Genomic DNA, 25892 nt, shown 5'->3' on the forward strand with positions numbered 1-25892 from the left:
CAATTTCAGGTGGGTTCCCATTCATTTAAATATTTTATTTTTAATATATTAGACTTGATGCTACCATGGTATATGACTGGGGAAATGCTACAGACCTGTACTTTTAACAATGATAGTAAATGGGGCTTGCTCCTGAGTAAGTGTGGGTAGAATTGCAGCCTAGGATTGTTAAAATTTTTCCTGCTTGATGGTGTCACTTCCGGTAATGACATAAGTTCCAGTGGGTCCTGACAGATTCTCATTCTAAAAAGTGGGTCCTGGTGCTAAATGTGTGAGAAGCACTGCCGCAGAAGATAGAGTTTGCATTCACTACTGTCAGAGTAGTTTGCCAGTCCATCTTGAAGGTCAGCGTAGAAATAGTAAGGAGGAGATTGTGGACAACAACAGCCAGCAATCTTTTCAACGCTTGGCTTATCCAGCCTTCTGCTTCCCAGGGGCCTTAATCAAAATAGCTCTAAGCATGCATTAAAATGCTTCTCTAATATCAGTCACCATATCAGCTCTGTTGGGACTTATCATTTACCCTGCAGCCACTTCCATATCTGCTGATCTGTTGCCCAGTTTTAGGGAGCCCCTGTCTGTTGACACTTGGCAATGAAGACCACAATTCATATTTGGAAAGCCTGGAAGCAATCAAGAATAGTCATGTTCAGCAGTGTTCAGAATGCATCACAAGCACAATGTAAGACCAGTTCTAATGGTCAAGCCTGTGATGTATCCAGTCCATCCTCTATTTAGAGCATGCCTTCTCATTCTGCTTTGTTCTCCGTTATGAGGTACTCCTCTCCTATGCAATGCCTCATAAGCATGCCCAGGCTGTTGATATACCTATTCCATTTATGTCCAGTGGGGTAAAGCTCTGCATATCAGATAGAAACACAGCCAAACTACTTCCCAATTGCTTGCCTGTTTTCTGACATGCCTCCTGTGCTGTTAGCAGGTACACAACAGGCAGAAGTTCAATAGAAGAAACTTTCCTCATTCTCCTATGTACCTGCATAGTAATAAAAACTTCTCATGTTGAATTTTGGCCTGTCGTGTAGCTGTTGACTGGAACACTGCCAGAAAAGCGTTAGCAGCCTAATTCCTAATCTGTATTCTTGCTTCCACCCACATTATTCTTACTTATTATGCAGTAACTATCCTCTGGTATGGGCACTAGTCCCTGCCTCACCAGGCTGTACAGTATTCCTGTCATTATTTTTAAAAATAAACCGTTTACAGGCATCCTACTTCAGCTCCTCTCCATGATAGGTCAAATATGGACAGCAATTTGTGACATCTGAAAGCACTCTCCTCCTGCCCCCGATCCAATTTGGAACGACACAGTCGACCCATAAATTTTCCTGTGATACGAATAAGGTCTGAACATTTCAAAGTCTCAGACAGCTGCCAATAGTCCCATGATCTCATGGTTCCTTTTAGCCAGATACTGTAGGCAGCCTAGCTCCTGTGGAATGCCTTCTATGTTTATTAGGGGATAGAATTGCCACCACAGGAATCTTCTAAGACGCCCTATAGTTAGACCTTTGACATAAGCGTATGACCTTCCTAAGTGAGGTGCCATCCAGACCGTCAAGTGGGTCAACTTTCACTCTCCCCCAGTCACTGGTGTCCTGCATCTCTTTACATCAAGCTGCATTGAGACCCACTGCAGTAGCAGCATTGCTTTCTTTATACATTTTTACTCAGCCATCAGCGACAAAAACTTGCACACAAATTTGCAAGGATATAATGACACAGACAGATGGAGAGAGGAATTATGCTCTCCCAGAACAGATTTATTAGTAGTGAGGTTAGGGATGTTAAAACTGGTAGTAGAAATTTATTCCAACCTCACTAGTTAGCGTGATTGCATGGATTATGGTGGTCAGTATGGTGATGCCATAGATGAGGTCAAAAATATAGACTCCCCATCATGAAAAATTCTGTTGGGGTGACTGGAGCATTTATAAACACCCAATGGCTTGTCCCCATCATGTTGCATCCCCATTCCAGTAATACACTTTATATGTGGTCCTTTTGAGAGAACGGGCTGTCATTCTTTGTTTTATAGGTTGATGCTGTGAATAATATACTCTTCCTTTTTTGTGTCCTTCCCAGACTCAAGGGCCATTCCGGCTAAGAAGGCTAAAGAAGTGTAAGTTAACACTAAAATAGCTTCCAGCAGAAAAATGCATCACAGGTACGTTTTTATTTTGTGAGAGGAAAGTATCCATGCAAAATATTGTCTTTGGAGTTTCTATGAATACAATTTTCTTATCCATTCAAACACCTGCCAGGAAATAGTTCCAAGCTAGATTAAGGAGCTATCTCTTCACATGGAAGCTACTTCTTCACTACCATCTCTTTGTTACAGCTGAGCTTAGTGTGATGAAAGAGAAATCAGGAGGAAAGGTGGAGGGAAGGTTCTTTCTGTCACACTTTCCTCATGCATCTCAGATCTCAGACCTTTCCTTTCTTCCCATACCCCCCCTACTTTCTGTCCTGTCCTTGTTTAACAGTATCCAAAAAGTTTGATTGGTTTTGTGTATGTGTGTGCCTATAGTTATCTATTTGCTTAGTAAGTAAGTAAGTCTTGGCTCTCAAGAACTAGGTGCAGAGATATTGAATTCATACCTAGAAGTGACTGACAAGTTAGTACAGGAGAATCATAGCCACTGTCTGACCATAGATGCAGGACTTCTGTAATCTCTAGAGATCAGGTGCATTTCAGTAACTTCCTCAGATGTCTACAAGATACACATGGCTGGCCATAAGTGCTGTGACCAATACACTGAAGATAGCTTCTATCATTATCATTGTCAGGTTGCAGATCCTTCAGCTTTGTCATTCACTACTTGGGCTGAATCTCTGTGGTGATCCTTGCAGCTCAGGTAGCATATAAAAAGAAGACATAAACATAAATCTAATCTAGTAAATCATAGCCAAACAATGGTATCATTTGACTAGTAGTAGGCGAAAACTCAAAGCCATAATCTGAATGTTTGCTTGCAGATTATAACTATTTGCTTCTTCTAGGGTAAAAACAAATCCAGAAACATCTGCAAAGCAATTTGTTCTTTGAAGAGATACGTGCTACAGCAACACCCTCCTTTATTGGTGCCTCAACACTCATACAAAAAACTCACCAAGACTTTATGCAAAGCACAGTTTATTTTCTACTAGCATCAGAAAGGAAAGATTACAGCACTACAACAGCTTTAAGACAACATCAGGGGACATATACATTTTGTATACGTTCCCAGTTTCTGTCATGAGGTGGACTCACTCTTCACTTTCTATCACCACCTAGAAGGAAAAAAAAACAACCCAACTTGGTTTATTTTAAGTATTAGTACAATATGCAAAGCTATTACAAATCAAATGTCAGAATATGACTTTTTAAGGCTTTTCTATACAATCGAGCAAAGCCTTGCATCAATACATGGTGTGCGGCTATTTCCTCCTCTTCCCCACCTTTCTTATTATTTTATTAAGAGCATGGATCGAAGCATATTCCAGTGCAGGAGAGACAGAGCACTCCACTTTAAGTGCTAGACTAAGGGAAAGAAGTCACATGGGAGCTGAAACTTTTACAGGCTGACAATTTGCTTCTCTTGACAGTTTTACCTCAGTAATGAGTCTAACTAAAGACTCAAATGTGGAGAAATGATTTGCCAAGTTAGTTTTATATGCACAAACAAGCTAGACCTGCCGTTGAGGTAAAACTGACAAGAGGTTTCTTCCCTGAGAATAGTCAGTTTGAGCTATCTTGATGCCTTATTCACATAAGCCTTCAAGTGCATAATATGTGTGGCCTACACCTCCTGGGGAAGTGGGATAATATGCACCTGTCCCGCCTCTAGACGCACCTCACCTCCACACTCTGATTGTAGCATTTGAATAGAGGCAAAATGTAGAGAATCCAGGATTCGTGGATTCCCCCTAATTTTTAGGGATAAGGATTGTAAGGATCAGGCCTACGTGAATAGTTCCATTCTGGTGTTATGTCTAGTGCAGTGGTTTTCAAACTCCCAGGGAGTTTGAAAACTGCTGTAAGTCCTTGCAGGGGCGGAGGGAGGCAGCAGGGGCAGGGGGAAGACCAGCACAATCCCCAGGATCGCACCACTCAGGGGGCTGTAGGGGCTTCGGTGCACTTACCAGAGCCTCCTGCAGCTTCCCGGGGGATGCGGGGAGCCCTGCCCGAGCTCCCCAAAGCTGCAAAAGTGAAACTGGAGCAATCGTGCTCCACTGCCTGTTTAGCGGAAGTGGAGCGCGATTGCTCCACCTTCACTTCTAAAGCATCAGGGAGTCCTGCAGACACTCGTGCAGGGCTTCCCGCACCCCCCGGGAGGCTGCAGGAGGCTCTGGTAAGTGCATCCAAGCCCCTGCAGCTCCCTGAGTGGCATAATCCTGGGGATCGCGCCACTTTCTCCTCCCTGCCTCCTGGCTGCCCCCACTCCTTAAGGGGGCAGAGGCTAGGGCCCACAGGCTGGGGCGTCACAATGCCCCAGTTTGAAAAGCCCTGGTCTAGTTCATTGCCTGGACACAGGGCACAATCCCACAGACTTGTCCAAGTTTACGTGCTTAGGGTTTAAATGGATATCAAATGGATACTGTTGAACTGGGACTTGAAGGACTTATAGCCCAAATCTATCCTGGTGGTATGGTGGTGTACTGCTATGCAGCAGCCAGAAAGCCACATTCTGCAAGCAATTCAGCACAGATTGGCCACTGGTAGGAATAAGTTCAGGAACAATGGAACTTACTTCTGCGTAGATATGCATAGGATTGTGCTGTAGTTATCCTGCGAAAGCTATTTTGAACTGGTTGCCTGAATATGCTCTTAACACCTCAAAATGGCTTCAGCAGTGGAGTCCTGCACTCCAGTGGGAAACCCTGGAGTCAGGCTGAGTAGTCTTTTGTCAATACTATCCACGAGCCACACTCTTGATGATGGTCTAATTGTTCACAGAGAATTTGAAGCCTGAAATGTTAATCAAATGTGTTGCTTCTTCCACTCTGTGCAACACTTCCACCAAGAGGCTCAGATTCATTTTTATTTCCTGCTGCAGTAGGGATTTGTAATGACAACTGCATCCTACCAGTGGGTCAGATTGCTTGGGATCTGATGCGAGGAAGCACTTACCTTTTTAGAAGTAACTTCTCTGGTCTTTGCTCGGAGCTTATTGACCTGAGATTCAGCAATGTCAGCTCTTTCTTCAGCCTCTTCCAGCTCATGTTGAGCTTTCCTGAATTTGGAGAGGTGAACGTTGGCCTGTTCATCCTGCAATCAAAAAGGAATCACATTAAAGAACTCAGTGCAAAAACAAAGAAACAAGGAATGACTCAGGCTCCATTGTCAAAATCAGAACTGTGTGTATTTTTCTCAAGCAACAAAAAACAATGTGTCTTTTAAATAACTCACAGACTCCTCTGCTTGTCTCTTGTAGGATTTAACCTTCAGCTGAAGTTTATCCACTAAATCCTGTAGCCTTATCACATTCTTCCTGTCTTCTTCACCCTAGAGAAGCGGCAACGTATTAGGTGATCCATAGCTTTGTCAAGGGAAAGAGGAATTGGGAGGCAGACCTTGCTTTCTTCTTACCTGGAAAGTCAGTTCTTTGACTCGCCGTTCATACTTGCGAATACCTTTGATGGCTTCCGTAGCACGCTTCTGCTCTCCTTCGAGTTCGGACTCTAGCTCTCGGATCTAGATTGAGCAAAACACAAATATGGTCATCTTGATACAGGATACCCTGAACTTTGACAAGCTCTGATAGGTGCTGCCAGCCCTCAGCCACAATGTGTCCATACCCTGGCCTCCATTTTCTGGATCTGCTTCTTCCCTCCTTTCAGGGCAAGCTGCTCTGCCTCATCTAGGCGAAGTTGCAGGTCTTTCACGGTCTGATCCAAGTTCTTTTTCATCCTTTCCAGGTGAGCACTGGTGTCTTGCTCTTTCTTCAGCTCCTCTGCCATCATGGCTGCCTTGAAATATCCACAATAGACTGAGGTCAACAGGTGCCAAAAAGTGCATTCCTGACAGGAGCTCAGGAGAATTTGAGTGATCAGTCATTGCCCCCAGAAACAGCCTGCCATAACCTCAATATTAACACTTCCCATAATTAATGATCCAACAGACAAACAACCCATGTTTCTGGGATGACAATATAATAAAATTGCATGGAAACATACTTGATTTTCCAGTTGAATTACTCTGAGGGAACCTTTACATTCTGATGATGAAGACATAATATGTGACTGTCACATTTTATGTAAGAGTGCACATCCTTCAGACGCAGCTTCATAGCAGCATGAAGTAATCCAACATAGCTAGAGGTTGCATGTGAATACAGGTAGGAGCGATTGTGTGGGTCTGTCCTAAAGAATTAGCATTTTGTGGGAAAGCCCCACATGGCTGTGACATTCACATGCAGCTCCCAGCCACGTGGGAGGGTGTCATAGAAAAGCAACTCCCATGTGATCAAAGGGCTTCTTGTGCAAGACATGTTTGGATCCATCATTTGCATAGCTATATGGCTCCCTCACAGAGATTCTGTGCCTTTAACAACTGCATGATAGCCCAGCATTCAACAGGTACAGCTTTCCTAGCACGGAAATGCAGTACAGTAATGGGAAAAGTGGTACCCAACTGTTTGCACATGTGAATGTGCTGAGTAATAAGATTAAGATTTTTAGAAAGCTATCTTGAGATTTGGAAATGTGAAAAAATGCAGTACTGTATCACATTCTGTAGAATATGACCATGCTTTCTCAGAAAATAGAGGCCTCCGCTTCTGATTAACTGTGCTTAGGGAGGGTTGAGTGTGCCTTCAAGAGCATATAGTAGCTCACAGAGTTCAGGGCACAAACTAAACATGAGAGAAATTAGAGGCAAGTAGAGCAGAATTTAACCCTTGAGTGTGTCAATCACAAGACCATTTGCTATAAATCATGCTTTTTCTTTTCCCTGGACTGCTGCTCCTAAATTTCTTTTACATAAAATCAATGTATCATAGCTTTTCTCCAGGCATGCTCATCAGACCATTCCTGTATTTAATAATTTTATATTATATATCTTATAATATTTAAGTTAAAATATCTTTGCCCTATATTTTCTCTCTTGCAGCCTTAGAGATAAGGGCATGTTGTCTGTCTTATCCCCTTTACTCCACAGTCACAGTCATTGGTTTGATGCCCTATGCTTATTTTTAAAGAAGATACGAACATGTAAGCTAGGGACCTAATTTGGTTTCCTGCCAGATTTATGACTCTCAAGCTGAAACAGATTCACACGTCTTGTGAATGTGTGGATGCGTTGACTTTCTCCCTCTTTCTGCAGGAGAGTAAACATTTTCAAAACACCCTATTTACATAGTCTCTCGCTCAGGGTGACTGGATGTTGTAACTGCAAAAGAGGACAAGGCACCCCAAAATATAGGACAGCCGAGAAAAATGTAGAATAATACAATAAATGCTAAAGACCCTTGTATATGGATTTCATGTGGTAAATTTACACCCTTCTCTCACTGATAGGAGGAAAATGTTGTGGCAAGTGCTTAAAGGAAAAAGAAATGATATGAAATTCTTACATCTGTGATTGCCTTCTTTGCCTTCTCCTCTGCATTCCTGGCCTCTTTAATGGCATCTTCTACTTCACTTTGAAGCTGAGAAATATCAACTTCTAACTTCTTCTTTGTATTAATAAGGCTAGTGTTCTAAAGGAGAGACAGAGAGGAAATGCTTTTATCTTTTCCGCCCACAGGTAGAATGATTAGGGGGTTACTCCAGTCAGCCTTGGAAGCAGCATGCCTTTGATAATCAGATGACAGGGACAAAGAGCAGGGAAAGGCATCTTTCTGCTGTATTCAGCTTGTGATCTCACATGATTGCCCACAGTGCTGAACCAGTTGGTATGATCCAGCAAGCCAAGTCATATAGTGACAGAAGTAGCTGATACCTGTGTGTGGAGGAGCTGCACACGTTCCGTGGTATCCAGAAGCTCTTGTTCAGCTATCTTCCTGCCCCTCTCTGTCTGTTCCAGAGCTGCCCGGAGTTCCTCAATCTCAGCCTGCATCAGGTTAGCTCTGCGCTCAACCATGGCCAATTGCTCTTTGAGGTCTTCTTGACCCCGGAGAGCATCATCCAAGTGCAATTGTGTGTCCTAAATGCAAAGAAAAAGCATGTTTAGTGGGATTGATTGTTCAGGAAATCATCTGTACCACTTACGTAAGGATCCATTGGAAAGGTAAAGACCTTGAGTTGCCCTTGGACATTCCTGAGGTGTTTCTGTGTCTCAGCTGCTAGACGATTGGCATGGCTCAGCTGAATTTCCATTTCATTCAGATCTCCCTCCATCTTCTTCTTTATCCGCATGGCCTCATTCCGGCTTCGTATCTCTGCATCCAGAGCGCTTTGCATTGTGTCCACTGTTCTTTGGTGGTTCCTCTTCAATTGATCAATTTCTTCATCTTTCTCAGCAATCTTTCTGTCAATCTCAGATTTCACCTGAGTTAACTCAAGCTGAATACGAAGGATTTTGGCCTCCTCATGTTCAAGAGCCGCCTGTTTAAGGAACATTAGAAAATGAATAAATAAATGTACACATTTGGTTACAGGAAATCTAACTTTCTTGAGGGTTTGTCACCAATGTGGTAAACAAATGTAATTAAGACTGTTACCACTTCAGCACTAAATGGAAGATTTACTAAAGATGTTTTCCAGAAAGAGGACATGACATGTGACCCAGGAAAATCATGCATCTACACCACACCTGAGATTGTGCTAAGTTGTTCAGTCCAGGCTCCTGCCTGTCTGCCATTAAAGTTCCACATGTGCTGTGATCTATTTTAGGTGCAAGGCAGTGTGGCCACACACTTCTTAGCCAAGCTTCATGCAGCATGGAGCTCAGCAACTTGGAAGTTTGGTAATGACATAACGATGTCATCACCGAATGTTTGGAGGCAGCGTCATGACAAATCGTGACACTGTGCAGCGGCAAAGGAGTCCGTGCACTGGTGCAGACCCCTTAGAGGGAATGGTAGCTGTAAGTGAGGGATCTGTTGTAAGGAAATGAGTTACCTGCAGCCCCCACTGCTCATGCAAAAGACATGCGCAGTAGTGCCATTAATGACTATTGGAATATTCTTTCCCATCTTACCTCTGCTTCCTCTAGAGCCATCTGCATTTCAGATTTCTCCACCTCTATCTGTTTCTTAGCCTTCTCAAGTTCATGGATAGTTTTGCCATTTTCAGCTATTTGTTCTGTAAGATCGGCTATTTCCTCTAGAAATTTTGAAAACACACACAGAAATGGTTGAGAAATGAGTATCTGAAGAGTGTATCTAGAATGACTGTCCTGGACTAGAACCAGAAACATTTAAAACACAGACACACACAAAGAACTGCTGATAGTTAAATGAGCTGAGACTGGTGCCATCTTCCATCAGCTTCAGGACGCTCTGCTCTTTCTCTTGTTCAGAAAACACCTTTTAATGAATGTCTGGGGAAATCCTAACCTTTCGTGGGCACGCACACCTCTAGGCAAACATACTGTAAACTATACAATCACAAAACACCATCAGCGGTATTCCCCCAGTAACGCAATGCATTTTTCCAGCCATGGTGATCACAAGAAATTGTGTCCACTATGTTCATGACGATCAGCTATGACCATGTTCTCAGGGAAGACCAGGACTGCTCACGTGAACAAAAAAAGAAAGAAAAAAGGAACAGCCAATTGTATCCTCACTACTTGCAAAGATTCTCTCTGAGGGAAATTGTAACTGCTGAAAATTAGTCATTAGCGGTATCCAGTTAGACCTGTGATCTTTTGTTTGCTCGAATAACTGCATCTAGTTTCACAGCATTCAGGGATAGCCCAAAACCTCCTGAGGTGGCATGCCAGATGCAACCCCCCTTACCTGATGATGTGCCAGCCTCTGCCTCTCCCACTCTCCAAGGCTCTAGCTCAGCACACCCCTTCCCTCCACATTTCCTCTTACTCCGTCTCTGAACCCCTCTTCTTTTTCCGATCCAGGCAGTGGAAGGAGAAGTACAAGCAGTGGAGGCAAGTAGGCTGACAGAGATAAGTGCCCCCCCCCCAAACACTAATCTCATGGATCGGCCAGACCTGACAGTGTGGGATTGAGACCATGGAGAGATTTGGAAAGTTTGCTTGAGCTCATGTCTTACGGACTATGAATTTCATAGTCCATAATACTAGAGGGCAACTTGCCCTGACTCAGAGCCTGGACTTTGGACTGCTGCCTTGGTCTTCTCTTGATTTTTTTGGCCCCAGTCCTACACATTGCTGTGTCAAGATGAACGGTTACTGAATAGGTGCAGCTTTTTAAGGCATAGTGATGCAGTGATGAGGATAACTACTAAAGACACATAGGCTATCAGATAAAAGTTGGCAACCCTCACTTGATTCCAAGGCACTCTGTACTGGAACTTATTGTTGCTAGAGTCAAAATACCAACAAGTGGAAAGGGGGCCAGAGCTAATGCACTCACGCTGTAAATTCTTGTTTTCTCGCTTGATTGTTTCCAGCTGATCCAACGTTTCCTCATAGGCATTCTTCATTTTGAAGAGTTCAGTGCTCAGTGAGCGTGCTTCCTTGAGGGCTGCTTCCAGCTCTGACTGGCTCTCTTCGTACTTTGCCTTCCATTCTGCCAAAATCTTAACACGCAATGTGTTGGGGTTAGCAAACGTCCCTATTTATTTTGTCCATGCTTTGTCTATGCTAAATTAGCTTCATATACTAAATAGCATCTCTGCATAACGCTGAGGACAAAAGAACAGTAAATGTGGGGCTTCAATTGTCCTCTCTTAAGAGTAGTCCTGTTGGATCAGGCCAAAGGCCCATCTAGTCCACCTTCCTGTATCTCACAGTGGCCCACCAGATGCCTCAGGTTGCACACAAGACAAGAGACTTGTATCCTGTTGCCATTCCCTTGCTTCCAGAGATAGCCTACTTCTAGAATTAGAAGATTGCATCTACCCATTCTGTGGTAGACTTCATAAATCATTCATAAATCTGTTCAATCCCCTTTTAAAGGCATCTAGACTAGATGCCACCATTGCATCCTGTGGCAAGGAGTACCACAGATTAATTACAATCTGAGTGAGGAAATATTTTCTTTTATCTGTTCTAACTTTCCCAGCACTCAATTTAAGTGAATGTCCCCGGCTGTCTTCACCAGGAGTATTATAATAATACAAGCAAATTTAGGGACAGCACTGGCTGATAACACTGTATAGCCAGACTTCACTGATGCATTTGCTCTCTATGTACCATGTCAGATTTCTTCCCTCCACCCCCATCACACCTTGACCCGGATCTTTCTTGTCTGGAGAGCAGAAGATGAGTTTACCCATCTCTCAGCATCAAGGCATGACTTGCATGTGTGAAAGCAGCTATCACAGACCAAACACCATAGACAGAACTTTGGTATCATCTAAAATCATATCAAGCATGGAGGCAGTGCACATATTCAAGTACAAGTTCACAAGTGTTGAATCACTGAGTGATGAGGTGAGTGCTCTGTAGGCCTGGGTAAAAAAGCCCTGCGTAAAGAGGTCTGAATTGTTTCACATCCAATTTAAAAATTGTATTTTGGGGAGCTTCCATGTCAGGCCCATCCCTCAAATTTGCAGTGGGTTGCTCATGTCCCTCTCTCTGGGTTCAGAGAATGAGTTTTTAAAGATTCTCTTTAAGGGACAGAAGTGAAAAATCAGGATTCAGAAGACAGTGACAGCTCAGCAAGTGTGACATGTCAGCAACCTCACTTCCACCAATTTGGGATAGAAGTGACAACTTGGTTATACCCTTCTTCTCAGTTAAAGATTGAGGCTAGAGAGGAAGATTGTGTTCAGAGCATACCTTGTCAAAATTCCTTTGTTTCTTATCCAGTGCAGCTGCCTGGGCATTCGCCCTCTCAACGTCCACCATCAGGTCCTCGACTTCCCCTTGCAGCCTCTGCTTCGTTTTCTCCAAGGAAGCACACTTGGAATTCACCGCTTCAACTTGCTCCTCGGCTTCTTGAAGCCTCTGAGCAAGTTTTTTCCTTTAAAAAGTTAGAGCATAAGAATCATGCCTCATTAGGTGCTTTCTATTCATTTGGCCTATGTAGTTAAGTACAGTATAGCATAGGGGAGAAGAAAGACAGCAGAGGAAAAGTGAGATAAAAATGTTTTCAATAAAAACATAAATAGCATAGCTTGTACTCCTGCAGTGCTTGTAGAACTGCATGATTAGCAGAGACTAAGATACTATCTATTTATTTAAATAATTTATACCATGTCTTTTCCATAAATAATTGTGAAACCTCTTGCTTATACACAGGCAGGATTGATATAGGTAGAAATGCCATTTTTTTTTCTTTTTTGATAATGATAAAAGATGGATGATGGATAAACTATACAAGATGTAGTAATTTTTCAGTACAGCATATCCTGTTTCTAAGAATAAATCTACATAGTACATCACTCTGCTTTTTTCACTAATGGGAATGATCCATCATTCAAACAGTATAACGTGAATCTAATAAATAATATGAGCCAATAACCCACTGATTACAGTAATTTTATGATTCCTACCATGATTAAATATGTATGCTGGTGATCATGAAGTTTCTGCATGTGAGGACTAGGAATTACTGGCTCACATTAGGTTTCCCATTTGAATCAATCAGTCTTATGAGTGAAAAAAGTGGTTCTAGGTAACATATGAAGCTGGCTCTTAGCTCACCCCTTCCCATCCCAAGACTTACTTGGCCTCTTCCAGCTCTTCTGTGCGTTGAATAGCATCTGTTTCATATTTGGTTCTCCACTGGGCCACTTCACTATTAGCCTTCGAGAGAGCACGCTGGAGCTCACTCTTTGCCTCTTGCTCCTCTTCGTATTGTTCCCGGAGCAAGTCACAGTCATGGCGAGCAGATTGCAGCCCATGGGCCAGCGCATTCTTTGCCTAAAAATGGATCAAACGTCATGCATCCGTGTGTAATTGCACACCGTTAGCAACTTTTCACACATGTCCTGCATGAGATAATCCTTGTGGTAGCACTGTAACAGCAGACAATGCCTATGGTGTTTTGTGGGTAATATGCTAAATTATTTGTATCAGAGTACCATTATATTGCTTACAACCAGTGTGAAACAGAGATCAATTTATGCACCTAAAACTCATCTATTGTCTTAACAATATTGGAGAGGTCTATGCCTGTTCAGCAGTGCATACTTTGAGATGTCTGTAAACTAGGCTGCAATCTGGAATTAAGCTCTATCGAGTACAGTGGAACTTACTTCTCAGTAAATATGCATAGGATTGTGCTGTGAATCAGACTGCATAGAAGAAAAGCAGATTCATTGCTCTATTTGTAGAACACTCGGCATTCATGAAGAATGAATGAGAATGCATTAACAGCTCAAATTTGAATTTACAGTACCTTTTAAAATGACAAACTCTTATGTGTTTTTCTAACATATTATGGCAGTGGCTCCCAAAGTCATACTCAGTCTTTGGGACTGCAGGTAAGTATGTGCAGGGGCGGGGCCTGGGACAGGAGGGGGGGGCCTGATGATGCCACAGCAATCCCAGGGCTTTTTCATCTTACCTGCAGGAGTCTTGGGGAGGGTCTGGGAGGCCTGCAGCTACGGGCTTCCCTGATGCTTGAAATTGCTCCATTTGGGGATCAGAGCACACGTCCAGTTTTTGCGCAAAAACCAGATGTACACTCCAATCCCCAAATTGAGCTATTTCTAACATTGGGGAGGCCCACAGAGGCCTCCTGAACCCCTCCCCCCCAAGGCCAGTGGGATCCTGCAGGCAAGGGGGAAAACCCCTGGGTCCCCACAGTGTTACAATTGCTGCAGCGCCATTTGGGACACCCATTACTGAGCTACTCCCCTTAAAGGGGAATGGCCCAGTTTTGGTTCCCTATTGTGGGTTATGACCCACCACTTTGAAAACTACTGAATTATGGTGTTATTGGCTTAGCAATATTAATGCATATATTTAAAGCTGTTTCATACTTTTCACTGGTCTAGATATGTCTACATAGCAGGCAGGGTACCTTGCTTTATTAGTGTAATTCTGGCTCTTAGTGGCCTTTGCTCCTCTGCACCTGAATGTGATCCACATTCTCTTTCTCCTTTTTCTTGTCACAGAGTTATGTCAAGGTAAATGGGAAGTGCCCCAGCCATGTGTGAAATAACGTTACTTATTCCACTTCCCTCTGTGTGTGTGTTTACATGCATGCATACACAAACAGGGTGGGAGACTGTTGCACTGATAAACTTTGGCTTACTTTTCCTACCTTTCAAGAGTTTCTGTTTTACTGCTTTCATGTTCTTGCCACATAGTCTTGTAGGTATCTGTGTCTATAGTGTTGAAAACCATAAAAAACTTCCTATACTGATTTTTAAAAATTAAATTAGTGATAAAGTTTCCCAGCAATTTGACACATGCTCTGTATTTTAAAAATACCTTAGTTTCTTCCTCTAGGTGTCTCTTCAGTTCCTCTATTTGCTGGGAAAATGCTTGTTTGCTTCTGGATAACTGGGATATTATACTGTCCTTCTCTTCAAGTTGACGTGTCAGTTCACCTTGAGCAAAGAAAATACCTTACTTTATTCATGTATGGGATTTGGCGCATCATGTAAATGAATATCACTGATATTCACCGTAATATGAATGCAGTTCCAAACTACCCAGGTACAACCTACAAAGCAAGCCCCATTATGCCTATTTCCTTAAGCCTCACTGAGATCCACATGCTCTTCCTTTCACATGTGTTCAGTTCAAACTGAAGGCATTCTGTTATGCTAGAAACACCATGGGTGTATGACTTCCTAATGACCCATTTACAGAAGCCCTGATCTTAGCTATTTTGGATATAACTGTAGTTACTCTGTGATGCTGGCAATGCAATTCTAAGTTCACTCATGGCAGCTTCAGGTGTTCCATGGATTTGAGGAAAGGGAAAAAAGGAAGCACAAGCCATTCACACCTCTACTTTTTGTACCTTCTACATATTCTGCAAAAGGAAGCATGTTTACACAGCCCTCTGTCCCATGCTGAGATGCATTTAATCGAAAGATGAGGGACAACTCCCACATCTCATTGGAAGAGAAGTTCCCAATTCACAAGTTGCACTAGAAATGCAAACTAAAGAAGGGCATTTCACTCATGCTGCCTGTCTCCTTCCTTTTGTGCAACATGGCTCTGCACTGACATTCACAATACATCTGGAGTTTGTCCTGGTGAGTCCTGGCACAGATTAAGCCCTGGGAGCACTAAACCAGTATTATATACACTTTTGGTTTCTTTTAATCTATAATCACTGTTTGTTCAGTTTACTTTGGTACTTTAGCAACAAACTAGACTGGTGGTTCCAATGATTCTCCCAGAATAATGTTCAACTCTACTTCCTGTCTCAACTCAGGATTATTGTCTCAGTCCTCAACCAGTTGAAGTAATTGAGTTGACTCAGTTTAGTCCCATTGAAAATTGTTGTGAACATTGGAGCCACTGGTGTCTCCTAGACATTGGCCTTCAGGCCTTGACATTGTAGGTGAAGATGCACTGCACATATTTCACCAAACAAGTACGTTTGCGTGTACTTCCACCTTGTAGCAAGGATTCTACAAGGATTCTACAAGGATTCAAGCAAGGATTCTTGGAGCTATGAATTCTCCCCTATTTACATTTTGCACACTCACCCCACTCCACCCCCACTGTTTTCTTTACCAGTCTCAGTCTGTAGCCGAGCTCTCTGCATGGTTAGATCATTCACTGTTCTTTGGTTTTCTTCAGATTTGGCCTTTAGCTCACTGAGCTGGTCCTCCAGCATACGGCACATTTTCTCTAAATTGGCCTATGATGACAGTAAGTGAATTGAAGTGATTAGCATAGATCGTACATTTGCGTTTATTGAGCTATGTCTGAGAATGCACATTTTTGCTGGGACACATGAAGGACTTATTTTGCTTTCAAATACCTTAGACTTGGAGACACTCTCCAGGCTGCTGGCTAGGTCATCGATTTCCATTTTAAATTCACTCTTTTCCTTTTCCAGCTTTTGTTTGACTCGCTGCAGGTTATCAATTTGCTCCCCAAGCTCTGCTGTGCTATCTGCATGCTTTTTGCGGAGAGCTGCGACTGTAGCTTCATGCTGCAGCGCAGATTCCTCCAGATCACGCCTCATTTTCTGAAATTCGGCTTCTCGCTTCTTATTAATTTCTATCTGAGCAGTGGTTGCTCCTCCAGCTTCCTCCAGCCTCTCACTGATCTCCTCCAACTCACGCGCCAAATCAGCCCGCTGCTTCTCTGCTTTAGCCCGAGTAGCTCTCTCCGATTCAATCTCCTCTTCCAGCTCTTCAATGCGAGCCTACATGAGAAAAGGAATTCCTCGCTGTTAGTAACACAATACGAATGGAACTTGGCAGAGTTTCATAAGAACAAGAAACAAGGACAGGTCCGGCCTGCAAGGTGCTCACAGTTTGCAGTCGGCAACAGGAAAGGCAATAGGGGAAAGGGAGGGGAGAGACCAGCGCGGCAGCGATGAATGTTAACAAATGTAGGGCAGCAAGGAGTGGATGAAGAGGTGGTGATAGAGTTTGAGGAGCAAAGGTCTGCAGAAGGGGTATGATGGGAAATGGGTGAAAGTGGGTGGAGGGCGGGGCAAATCAGTGAAGAGCTTTAAAAAGTAAATGTAAAAACTTGTGCTGGATGCAGAAGGCAATGAGAAGCGCAGTAGCATGCAAGAGCTGCTTTAGCAAAGTACATTTGAAAATAGATTATTCTAACAATATTACAATGAATATGATTAGTTCCTTTGTAATGCATTTCTAATAACTTGAAAATAGAAGAGCTGTGATCCCAACTGTATTTTGTTTTTCCTGCTAAAATCTAACTACTGGTAAAAAAACACATCTGGATCAATACCGGAAGAACATAAGTAAAACCCTACCGGATTAGGCCAGACAGAGCCCCTCAAAACTAGCTGCCCCTAGGAATTCCACAAGCAGGAGGAAAAGACCTACTTCTCTCCTACCATTGCTCCCCTGGTATTCAGAGGCATGCTGCTGCTGATCCTGAGGATAGTGCATAGCCATCGTGACTAGTAGCCATTGATATAGACCTGTCCTCCATGACTTTACCCAACCCCTTTTAAAGCCATCCAGTGACCATCACCATATCTAGTGATGATGCTTATGTACATTCACATCACTGAATTCCACAGATTAATTATGTGCTGTGTGATGAAGTACAGGTGGGACCTCGTTACCCACTGATTTGGCATCCACTGATTTGACTCACCACTGATTCTGGGGTCCACCTTTAAATGCCTTGCAATAAGGGGAAAAAGTGTAAAATCCCATTTCCTACCTTCACGCTGTTAAACTGCACCGGTTGCAAGCTTCTTGGGGTTAAAGATAGCTTTAAAGACCTGCTTCCGGGTTTCTTGCTCCTCCATTGTGGCCCCAGAATGTATTCATATAATGCTATACCACATTCTGCCACTAGATGGGGTAAATAATGACATGCAATTATTCACCCCATCTAGTGGCTGAATGTTGTATAGTGTCTATACCTCGTAACAAGGCATTTAAAGGCCAGAATGGGACCCCAGTGAATACCGAGGTCCCACCTGAACCTCTTTTTCCCTCCTCCAGCCAGATTTATTGAATGACCCTTTGTTCTAATATTGCAAGTGATGGAGAAAAACTCATCTCCCAATTAATGGCTGTCTTCACTCTACAAAGTTTCATTTTTACAAGAAGGAAGGCACATATCATTATACCATTCTTACAACAAAGCAGCAATTAATTGAGGCCAAACGTTCTCCAAGTAAAAATAAGTCAGGATGAAAACTTAAGTATGAAATAAACAACTCGTGCCTGCAGTTCTTTGATTTTCTTCTGTAGCTGGATACTCAAATTTTGTTCATCCTCAATTTTACTTTGCAGCTGGCTGTATTCAAAATCCTTCCTATAAAGGATGAGAGGCAGTTGAATTAAAAGGTCACACTTTAAACCTATTTTAAATATGCGACTACAATCTATACATTGCATACTTCTTCAGCTTTTCTTCCAGCTGTTGTTTATCATTTTCTAGATCCATTAGGGATTCCTGGGCAAGTTTCAAGTCCCCCTCTAACTTTCTCTTGGCTCTCTCAAGATCCATGCGAATTTTCTTTTCCTGTTCCAAGGAGCCTTCCAGCTGCAACACAAGCTTAATATTAGTGCCAGTTCAAGAAACAGGTTACAAGGTTCCTTAAGAGTACTTGAATTATAGGAGGGCCAGAGGGGGCCTTGCCCCTCTTCCTTTCTTGATGGCCCCCTTGTCCATTTTTTATAAGGATACACTAGGGCATGATTTAGTTAAGACTGGGGGAGTTGGGGGTGAAGCTTGTGTATTTCATTAAAGGCCACTATACCTCTCCTCATCTATAAAGTACTCCATTGGAATTAAGTTACGGCCCAATCCAAATGGGGCCAGTTAGCAGCAGAACATGCATTCCACTTGTGCAAACAGCTGTAAAGCAATCGGTGCCAGCTGTAAAAGGTGCTCCACCAGTACATGAACACCAGTGGGAAGGTTGGAGCTTTCCTGTATGCTCTGGAGCAGCCAGAAGAAGCCACCAACAGAAGTTTGATGGTTAGGGAGGCATGATGGGGTGGGGGGAAGGAGGAATGAGATAGCAGCAGGGATGGGGGTGGGCAGATCAGGTCCAGGAAGGGGACGGGTTTGGCAGCCACCAAATCCTAACCACCTTCCTGAAACCAATCCTCTAGTATGGGTCTATGCGGACCTGCTCCAGCAATTTTGCTAGCACAGGTCCAAGTTGACACCCCCCCCCAGCACCGTGGAGGCTTACTCCCAGATAAGGGAATGATTGTTCCCTTACCTAGAGGGGTATCTCTGCAACTGCTTTCCTCATATGATGCAGGAGTAGCCATTTCAGCACCACTGCATTTGTGGGGTGGCGGTGGTAGAGAATAGTATTGGGCTGTCGTCTTCCTATGAAGACACGGATACTCAATAGAAGAGGAGCAGCTTTTCTGTTACTTGCTCCAATGTGTATCCTGACCAGGCTTGAAGGCAAAGAACCAATCCTTATTCCCCACTACCACCCATACAATAAGTACAATATTAGTGTTAAAGTTCTTCATCCACTATTTTTCTGCTGGTGCTTTGTTTCCACAGGACCTCCTCTTAACTCTGAGACCTTAAAGTATGTTTTGGACCAAAAGTGTCCCCAATTTTCTTCCCCTTCCTCTTTTCATCCTGGCCAAATACAAGACTAAATACCATAAGGAGAGCCGTCTGTCTTTGGCGTAATTGTTAACATCTTTTAACATCTGATTTTACAGGCTTGGGGTTTTAATAAGATCGCTGCGGCTGCTCTTTTCTATTGCATGAATGTTCTACAGCTGTTTAAGATGCTTTAAACTGTGAAAGGTTTTCATGTTAGGGTTTTTATTTTGTGTTTTTAATTGTGATTTTATGTCTTTTGTATTTCAGGAATGTGTTGTAAGCTGCCTTGGGTCCCTTTGGGGCGAAAGGTGGGATATAAATAAATAAATAGGTGTTTGAAAATGGTGTTATTTACCTTACTCAGAAGTGAGCCCAATTTGAGGATGTAATCCTATCTTACTCACTGAAAACAAAAACCTCTAGTAATTGGGCATAACTGCTACTTCAAATGCCTGTTCTATTAACTTAGAGCAGGGTTGACCAACCTTTCAACTTTAGAGCTCCTGGACCTCTAACAATTATGTAGAGCAGTGTTTCCCAAACTGTGGGTCAGGAGCCACTAGGTGGGTCACAAGCCAATTACAGGTGGGTTCCCATTCATTTCAATATTTTATTTTTATTATATTAGACTTGATGCTACCATGGGATGGTATTTGGGGAAATGTTACAGACCTGTACGTTTAACAAGCTACTATGTATATTCTTTCAACAATGATAGTCAATGGGACTTACTCCTGGGTAAGTGTGGGTAAGATTGCAGCCTAGGATTATTAAAATTTTCTTGCTTGATGATGTCACTTGCGGTCATGACATCACTTCCGGTGGGTCCTCACAGATTCTGATTCTAAAAAGTGGGTCTCAGGACTACCTGTGTGAGAACTAGTGATGTAGAGGAAGGAATTTCAGCAGGTATAGCTTGTCATCAAGGAGCCCTAAAGTTGGAAGGTTGGCCACCCCTGACTTTGACTTGGAGTGTTTTGCCATGATAAAGTTGGCATGATATAACGTTGCTATGAAAAAGTCAGACCACTGGGATTGACTTTCTCACATCATCAACTTGCTGTTCCAGCTTGGTCTTGGCTTTAGTGAGAGTGTTGACTTTGTCTTCCTCAGCTTGTAGATCATCAAGAGCTTGTTGATGTGCTTCTTGGAGAGCTTTCTTCTCTTTGGTTAACTTCGCAATTGTTTCATCCAAAACTGCCATTTCTTCTGTTAGGTTCTTAACCTAGAGAACACAGAATAAAAACGTTGATGGCTTGAGGACCAATCAAAATATTGACCATAATCCCAGGGTGGAAATGGTTAAAACAGCATCATTACATGATCAGATATCTTCACTCGTTATAATTGTCTTTTACGGTCACTAGCTGTGTAGATAAATACATAAAACTGTAAGTCATTTTATACAACTAACAGCACAATCCTGAAGTTTTGTTGGGTTGGCACAAGCATCCCCGTGCCAGCTCAGAGTGTCGCAAACATACCATAAGTCACTTTTGTGCTTATTCGGGAGCAGGCAGTGCCAGCACAAGGGCATGCACTGGCCTGCTGGCACTGGATCTGCTCTCCATGCCAGCAAGCACAGGCATGTTCGTGCCAAGTAGCAGGAGTTGGTGGCTGGAGGGAGGTTGGAAGGCAGGGAGGGGGTGATTCTGAGCAGGGAAAGAGTGGAAAAAGGGGAAGATTAGGCCTGGGAGGGGCAAGGTTGGCAGTAGCACATCTTAACCACTGTTCCCAGAGTGGGCAGCCCTACATGGGCTTCCCAGATTTGCTCCAGCTAAATAACTGGTGCATATCCAAGAAGCCCTATGGGGTGGCTGGGGCTTTCCTCAGGGTAAGGGGAAAAATATCCCCTTACCACCCCAAGGTGATCTCCCGCCGCCTCCTAACCTGTGAAGTTTACAGCGCAGGCCATGCAGCCAGGCTGTGCCAGCGCAGGTTAGGACTGGGCTGAAAGTGACAGTTTGTAAACTGAAAATGAAAAGTTTATGATAATATTTTTTCAAATGCAGATATGTGAGAATTGCATATTTGGTATATTTCCTACACTTGCCAAGTAGAAAAGCATATAAGCTGGAATTGCTTTGTAGAAGCAGCATTAAGCAGGTCACCTTGTTCTCAGTGGCATGTTTCTCCTTTTCAACCTTGGCCAGTGTTAGCTCAAGATCATCAATGTCTTTCTTCAGCTCTGAGCACTCATCCTCCAGTTTCCTCTTTTTGGCCGTCAATTCAGCATTCATTTCCTCTTCATCTTCTGCTCGTTCAGTGAGCTCCTTGATTTTTGCTTCCAACTGGATTTTGGTTTTGATCAACTGGTCACACCTTTCCTCAGCATCTGCCAAATTTTCACTTTCCTTATTAGAGAAAACAGTATATTTATTATTCTTTAGGTCCAACAGTTAATGAAGTAGGACATCACTTTCTTAAAGATTCCCCTTTTAGGAGCATCTAGCAGCTTTGGTTTTTTCCCAGTTTGAATTTTATGGACCAGGTTAGTTCCACATTAGTTCTTGTTACTCAAGTTGGCCAAAACACAATTTGTGTTTCTCAAACAACAGCCCCTTGTAGTAAATGACATAGTGCCAGTGCCAGGTTGCTGGGGCTTTTGGACAAAGCCCTGCACTGGTACCCCCTCATGGCACACTGGATGCTACCAGGGACTAACAACAGGAACTGAACTCTACCCATTATGACTATTTTCTAACCCCCTCAAGACACTTAGCAGGTCATGACTGGATGACTGCGGTGGGGGGAGGTGATGAGATACAGTCGCCCCACTTCTTAGGCAAAATTGACTTGTGCCAATTCAACTTTGGTGGTTGGCAAACAAACAAAAAAACCCATTTTAAATAGAGAAGACAATTCCACTTACTAAATACATGATCTGGAGTGAGATTAGACAGTGAAGCTGCCAGTCCCACAGTTCCTGCCTGCCTATGGTACTTTTTAAAGAGATAATACACATTTTCCAGATGTTTGGAATTTTCAAGGTAATTTAAATTTTGAGTATACTCGATTTTAGCTTTATGCACTGACTCTGGAACAGAATCTTCACAGAAGACTAAGAGCAACTGTATTCTCTTTTAATAATTTGCCTAGGGCATCACAGTTCCTGAAACTGACCATACTTGTGAATTACTTACTGACTGTACTTGAAGCTGCAGGTCATTTTTCTCTTGCAGCAATGAGACCATTTTTTCCTCCAGTTCCTTCCTTTTGGCTTCAGATTTAGCAAGTTCCTCTTTGGTTTTTTGAAACTCTTCTTTCATGGTGGCCATTTCTTTCTCTGCCTCTGCACTCTTCAACAATGGCTTAATCTTGAAGTACAGCTTCATCCAAGGCCAGTGCTTGACATTCATGAATGAGCGGATGTTGTACTGAATAGTGAAGATAGCTTCCCTGAAACGAAACCAATCCATAGAACACTACAAAAACTATATGTAATAAGGCAGTTTTTCAGATACTTTTCAGGGTTCCTGTGGCTGGCTATATTTCTCTGAACATTTGAAGGGAAGCATAGCAAGAGGAAGGATTGAGCATCAAGAAAGTTGAGGATCCCCAGTATAAACAGATATATGTTGTAGAAAACCAAGACATTCTACCTTCTGGCCACCATTTTTTGGTATTCCACTCTCATGAGGAATCCTCTGCATACAGCTTGAGTGCGAGTAATGAGCAATGCTAGACGATCATCTCGCATCTCTTCCAGAAGGCCCAGCAAACCAGCCTTGAAGAACACCTGAAAAGACAAATACACAATAGAACAACCACCTTCCATGTCTGTACATGTACCCAAGTTCTCAGTGTGGAGAATTGCTTACTTTGGTGTGTCCAAATTTGTACTGTGTGTGATCGATATCAATAGATCCCAGCAGTTTCTCGCAGGCTTTCTTGCTGTCCATAAACTGACCCTCTGGGATAGCGCTAGCATTCAGAACACGGTATCTGTCCATTTAAATACAAACAGGATATTTTGGCACACTGAAATCACAGAAGGGGAAGCTCTGTTTCACTGGCACACAGTATCTTCTGATCACTTACAACCCAGTTCTAAGGACTATTCATGCTGACGGAACTAGCTTTCTGCCAGCTGCTGGAGCACCAGCAGAAAGGCCAGAGCCCCTGTGTGCATTGCTAGATTGCTGCTCACCTATTGGAGTAGGGAAGCTGGAAGGGCTGGGTGGAGGGTAGAATAGGGGCAGAGAGGGGCAGAATGGTACAGAGGGAGACTGTAAGAGGGGGTGGATCCGGCAGCGATGCTGTGCACTGGATCCTATCACTTCCATGGGCAGTCTCCCCTTCCCCTTTCTCTCTTTGAACTTGCACCAGCGAAATTGCTGGTGCAGCTCTGAGGCGACCCATTGTGGAGCAAGAGGTCTACAGAGGTGTAAGGCAATTTAGAGCCCAATCCTATGTGCTGAAGCACTGGTGGTACGAGCATACTGCTGGCGCTGGGTGTCGCAAACATGCCATAAACCGCATTTGTAGCACCCGACAAGGAGGGAGCACTAGTGCTGGACCACTGTTCCATGAAGACATGGGATGAGAGTGACCAGCGGTAAGCAGAACCGCTAGCCAGTGCTTAGGCTTTTGGGGGCAGGGGGAAGGCAGAACAGGGCAGGGGAGGGCAGAACAGTGGAGGGACCAGCCCGGAAAGGCATCCATTGGATCCTATGCCCCACTTCGGGCTGTAAAGCCTAACACAGGGCTTCTCAAGTCTGCGCCAGCAAATAACTCACACGGACTTGAGTTACTCCTTTACAGGCCTGGGGCTTTCCCTTCCCCCAGGGAGACCACTGGCGGTCCCTTGGTCCATTTCAGAGCTGCTGTAATCAACAGCACCAGGAGGGTAGGATTGGGCTGCCCAATCCCCTTTCCCCTCAAAAGCCTCCCAATCTGCTCCCCTGCTCACTACAGTGGCCCATTTTTGGTGTAGCTGCATTGGTAGGGGGAGGATAGGATTGGGCTGTTACTTAATCCAGCTGTCCAGAAGCATACAAGCACAATGAGGCATAAAATGAATATTGTTTTACATGCAAACATTGCTGAATCAAAATTGTGGCCTAGAACATGCTGCTTAAACAGGAGTTTGCTTGCTCTTGGGTAAATGAACAAGAGCCAAGACAGGTTCTGGTTCACTATAATTTAGAATTCCAAACAATGTTTTTCCTGATCTAATCAGGACCATCTTGTGCTATTATGGGTGACTGAGCAAAAAAATTGGCACAATAGTAGGAAAGTTATCTGACAGACCTTTGCTTAAAATCCCCATACACGATTCTGTTTGGAAATCCCTTCCTGCAGATTCGAATGCCTTCAAGCACTCCATTACATCTCAGCTGGTGCAGGACAAGCTTGTGATCCATCGCACCTGTGTGAGACAGAAACATAGAAACATTGCAACTTTCCCCAATATCCTAGTGATATCTTTAGGGAAATTCACATACCAATTTGGTAAGCTACCTGGGGTTTTGGTTTCGTTGGGGATGATACAGCGCACAAAATGTGGGTGAGTTGTTCGCAAGTTGGACATCAGTTTATTCAAGTTTTCCTGTAATTTGAACACAGTACCTTATATAAGCAAAAACAGTGTTTAAAAACTTTCTGTATCTGAAGGCTTATACTGTGATGCTCTTCAAATTATGTCATTCTGTTATTCTATTTTATGTGATATAAAAGAACCTCAGGATGTTATTGAGTTTTTATGATCTTTAACGCTGTCTGATATGTGTTTGCTTGGGATGGTTATGCAGGATTGGGCTGTACTATGGAGGGTTTTGCAATAGTGAAGAGGCAGTGGCAGTACTCCCTGTCTATCGCTGGACCTGTCTGCAGCCACTGGAGCAGGTAAGGCTGCAGAAAGGGCACTGAGGGAGAAAAATCAGGTAGAGAGGGGAGGCTGCATGAGGGAGTAGATTCGGGGGTGAGGGCGTGCACTGCATCCTATCCCCCTTTTCTGATCCTCCCTACCCCTTTTCTCCTGTCTGACTTGCACCAGTGGAATTGTTGGTGCAGGTCCGAGGAGACCCATTGTGGAGCGGGAGGCTTATGGAGTGCAAGAGAATTTAAATCCCCTTTCCCCTCTGAAAAAAGTGTGCTCCTTTTGGGTGCAGCTGCACTAGCGGGGGGTGGGAAGGATAGGATTGGGGTCCAAAATGCTGCTGTTTGTGTTTTTATAATGTTTTGAATTGACTTGGTTTTATCATGTTGTAAGTTGCCTTGGGTTCCTAGGCAAAAAACAGGATAGAAGACACAGGGCCACACACACACACACAGGAACATGCTTTCAATTTTATTTTAATGCATTAAAAAAAAAAGTAGTAGTGTGTGGGTGGACAAGGATCTATACCATCTTCAGATTTATGATCAACTTAGCCCAATGTAGCATATCCATTTTTCAAATGATCAATATCAGATGCACCATTGATGGACCACGTTAATGGACTATTACAGTTCCAGACATTCTTCAGCTTCTGGGACTCTCATGGACTTCAATCATTTGAGCCAATGATGTTATTGGCAGTGCTATTGGCTGCCCAGTAGAAATTATCTCTGCTAAGTATTCAGCATTATGTATTGTATATATTTGATTGGTTTTGTCAGACTGCACACTATAGCTTCTTGTCTAAACAGCTATCAGTAG

At 43.3% G+C, this 25892-nt stretch overlaps 1 protein-coding gene and 1 long non-coding RNA gene across 2 annotated transcripts in view; one reads left to right on the forward strand and one right to left on the reverse strand.

The window, feature by feature from the left end:
• LOC136641706 (uncharacterized) overlaps nt 1–25892 on the forward strand; it is a 41506-nt gene that overhangs the window by 9079 nt on the left and 6535 nt on the right. The window contains exons 5-9 of the long non-coding RNA XR_010793908.1: nt 2104–2185; nt 14155–14166; nt 15803–15874; nt 19517–19557; nt 25003–25096. This is a non-coding gene — a long non-coding RNA (uncharacterized lncRNA). The remainder of the gene's footprint in view (nt 1–2103; nt 2186–14154; nt 14167–15802; nt 15875–19516; nt 19558–25002; nt 25097–25892) is intronic.
• LOC136641705 (myosin-3) overlaps nt 3230–25892 on the reverse strand; it is a 30476-nt gene continuing 7813 nt past the window's right edge. Inside the window, exons 16-39 of the mRNA XM_066617698.1 lie at nt 24713–24800; nt 24503–24620; nt 23071–23194; nt 22852–22988; nt 22393–22648; nt 21361–21603; nt 20298–20474; nt 18066–18211; nt 17890–17980; nt 15987–16376; nt 15737–15863; nt 14474–14592; nt 12759–12955; nt 11870–12053; nt 10500–10665; nt 9143–9267; nt 8239–8547; nt 7943–8146; nt 7575–7700; nt 5800–5970; nt 5591–5695; nt 5411–5506; nt 5132–5269; nt 3230–3291 (exon numbers count right to left, since the gene is read on the reverse strand). Of these exons, the coding sequence (XP_066473795.1) occupies nt 3268–3291; nt 5132–5269; nt 5411–5506; nt 5591–5695; nt 5800–5970; nt 7575–7700; nt 7943–8146; nt 8239–8547; nt 9143–9267; nt 10500–10665; nt 11870–12053; nt 12759–12955; nt 14474–14592; nt 15737–15863; nt 15987–16376; nt 17890–17980; nt 18066–18211; nt 20298–20474; nt 21361–21603; nt 22393–22648; nt 22852–22988; nt 23071–23194; nt 24503–24620; nt 24713–24800 (3861 nt within the window). The 3' untranslated portion in view covers nt 3230–3267. The remainder of the gene's footprint in view (nt 3292–5131; nt 5270–5410; nt 5507–5590; nt 5696–5799; nt 5971–7574; nt 7701–7942; nt 8147–8238; nt 8548–9142; nt 9268–10499; nt 10666–11869; nt 12054–12758; nt 12956–14473; nt 14593–15736; nt 15864–15986; nt 16377–17889; nt 17981–18065; nt 18212–20297; nt 20475–21360; nt 21604–22392; nt 22649–22851; nt 22989–23070; nt 23195–24502; nt 24621–24712; nt 24801–25892) is intronic.

Source organism: Tiliqua scincoides, chromosome 2, assembly GCF_035046505.1.
Source record: "Tiliqua scincoides isolate rTilSci1 chromosome 2, rTilSci1.hap2, whole genome shotgun sequence".
Taxonomy (NCBI): domain Eukaryota; kingdom Metazoa; phylum Chordata; class Lepidosauria; order Squamata; family Scincidae; genus Tiliqua; species Tiliqua scincoides.